Here is a 2,479-nt window from a genome sequence, read left to right as displayed (position 1 = left end):
CGGTTCTACTCCTATTAAAATATATAAGGTGTGATTCATGAAGGAGAGAGAGAGAGAGAGAGAGAGAGAGAGAGAGATTCAAAGGCCCTCTTGGGCAAGATGTTCAGAGGGAAGCCTTGGACTCCCCACCTGCCAGTTCAACCAGTGGTTAATTGCTAAAACCAAAAGCCAAGATTTTTGAAGCTCATGGAACCCCTTCATCCCAGTCTCTTGGCAAGGGCCAGCTAAACACACCAAGTGTCAGAGCACTGGTGATACAGCTCAGTGTGGTCTACAGGGGTTGGCAGCAGCTCTTTGGGGTTTCAATGAAGGTCCTATCCAACCTTTCCTAGACAGGCTGAGGATTGAGCCCTGAATCTTTTGCATGCAGAGCGCCTACCACTGAGCAATACTGATGTGGCTGTCCTGCCTTGCAACCCTGTTGTGAGGATCCAGGGAAATAATCTTGTCCCTCACCTCCAGTTCCTGGTCAGGCAAGGAACCAAAGCTAAATGAAACAGCAAAGTGCTGCCTGTGTCAGGGTGCTCCGTATTACATTGCAATTTTCACTCTTCTCAGAGTGAAACCTGTGTTACTTTTCACTGTGCTGCAATTAAAAAATAAAATCTGGTGTTTTGATTTTCTAGGTGACTATATGGGAACCACAATGAACTCTGAGATTGCTGATTATTACTTCCTTGCTGGGCAGTCCTCACCACCTCTCAGTTACACGGGCAGCTTCTTCATTAAGACAGAACAATGCCAGGATCAAGAGTCCCTCTTCAACCTGATGTCTGGGATTCTTGGCCTTTCCCCATTCTCAGCTTCAGAAGGCCACCAGAGACAGCTGGATGCCGTGTACAGTGTCCCAGAAGCCCTCCAGAGTCACGTGGACCTCTACTCCACCTGCCAACCTGAACTGAACATTTCTGTGCAGCAGCCATCTTTAACTGATCAAGGCTATTCCACCTTCTCCAGTGCGGACAGCCTCCAGCAAGCCCATGCATCCCCTGATGTGGGCGGATCTTCGCAGTGTATGTTTGACGAAAAACTGTTGGACAGCAAGCAGGACATCAAGCTGTGCTCCATCTCTCCATCTCTGGAGAAGTTCAAGACTTCCTGTTCCCACTGGGAACCTCTCAGCCAATCTCAGAATTATTTACCAGCAGAATACCCTTCCCCAGATACTTTTCACCCCATAGAGACAAGCCAGGCAATGTTCCCCCAACTGGAATCAAAACCCGAGAATGTGCTAGCGGTCAGCTGCCAGTCTGGACTTCTTTCGGAACAGTCAGGGCCCTTTGGACACAATCTCGATTTCAACTGCCCACCAGAGACATTCCCCACACATGGTCAAATCCCCAGCGACTTTGCAGAGACAAAGATCCCCAATCTTCCACCCCAGCTCATCCAAGAATTTGAAGCTTCCTTACCCCAGCCTGAAGTCATGCCAAATTTGATGAATCCCACTGAGCAGAGACTGCACACCAACCACTCCCCACCCTTGGTCTCTATGACAGACTTTCTAGCCCATTCCTCCAGATCCTCAGTCAATGCTTTAGTACCCAGCAGTGCCCCCACTGTCCTCCCAGAGCCAAAGAAGAAGTCCCGCAGAGGAAAATGCTCTTCCAAGTGCTTCTGCCCCAAGCCCCACGAGAAAGCCTTTGCCTGTCCAGTGGAGAACTGCATCCGAAGCTTTGCCAGGTCTGATGAGCTCAACAGGCACCTCCGAATCCACACGGGCCACAAGCCCTTTCAGTGTCGCATTTGCCTGCGCAACTTCAGCCGCAGTGACCACCTGACGACGCACATCAGGACCCACACGGGGGAGAAGCCCTTCTCCTGCGATGACTGTGGCCGCAGGTTTGCCCGGAGCGATGAGAAGAAGAGGCACAGCAAGGTCCACTTGAAGCAAAAAGCCAGAGCGGAGGAGAAGCTCAAGGGGCTTGGATTCTACACAGTGGGCCTGTCATTTGGGACACTCTAAGGCCTGTTTTGGGGGATGCGGCGACTGCTTCGTTTTCTGGAGGAAAGGGCTGAGATGCTCAGGGAGAGAAGCCATCTCCAAGTGGCTCCTTTGTGGTGGCAATGAGGCAAAGGACTGAGGAAGGTGCAGCCCTCTCTTTCCTGTGGATGCGCTTTGCTCAGGAGAACAGAGAAAGTGGCATCTGTGGAGATCAATGAATTTAAGGAAGAGAATAAATGGAAGGCGGGTCTGGTGGAATCTGCAACCATTGAAAGTCATTCCTGTAGATCTCAGGATATCCTGTGGATCTCAAGATAAGGAGTACGTCAGGTTCTTCTGTGTCGGGAGTTTTAAGTCTTGCAGGACTTTCAGCACCACAGACTGTGGTCAGCTCCCAGGATGCCTTTCCACCTTTCAGCACCATGTGAGCGGCAGAGAGATGCCAACAGAGACATTATGCTTGTCAAGGGATGCTGTTTTCTTTCTTGAAACAGCTTTTGTATTTAGCTAAATTTATATACATATCAAATAAGC

At 50.1% G+C, this 2,479-nt stretch overlaps 1 protein-coding gene across 1 annotated transcript; it reads left to right on the top strand.

The window, feature by feature from the left end:
* Positions 1-634: 634 nt before the first annotated feature.
* EGR4 (early growth response 4) lies at positions 635-1,966 on the top strand. The gene has a single exon (XM_066632579.1). It carries the CDS (start codon positions 635-637, stop codon positions 1,964-1,966), a length of 1,332 nt encoding a protein of 443 aa, XP_066488676.1.
* The last annotated feature ends 513 nt before the right edge of the window (positions 1,967-2,479 follow it).

This window comes from Tiliqua scincoides, chromosome 6 (assembly GCF_035046505.1).
Source record: "Tiliqua scincoides isolate rTilSci1 chromosome 6, rTilSci1.hap2, whole genome shotgun sequence".
In the NCBI taxonomy this organism is placed as follows: domain Eukaryota; kingdom Metazoa; phylum Chordata; class Lepidosauria; order Squamata; family Scincidae; genus Tiliqua; species Tiliqua scincoides.
Note: the sequence above shows the minus strand (reverse complement) of the source record. Positions and strands in the feature narration are given on the sequence as shown.

Coding starts and splice junctions, on each gene's coding strand:
- EGR4 (XM_066632579.1), top strand. CDS start 635: ATGGGAACCACAATGAACTCTGAGATTGCTGATTATTACTTCCTTGCT.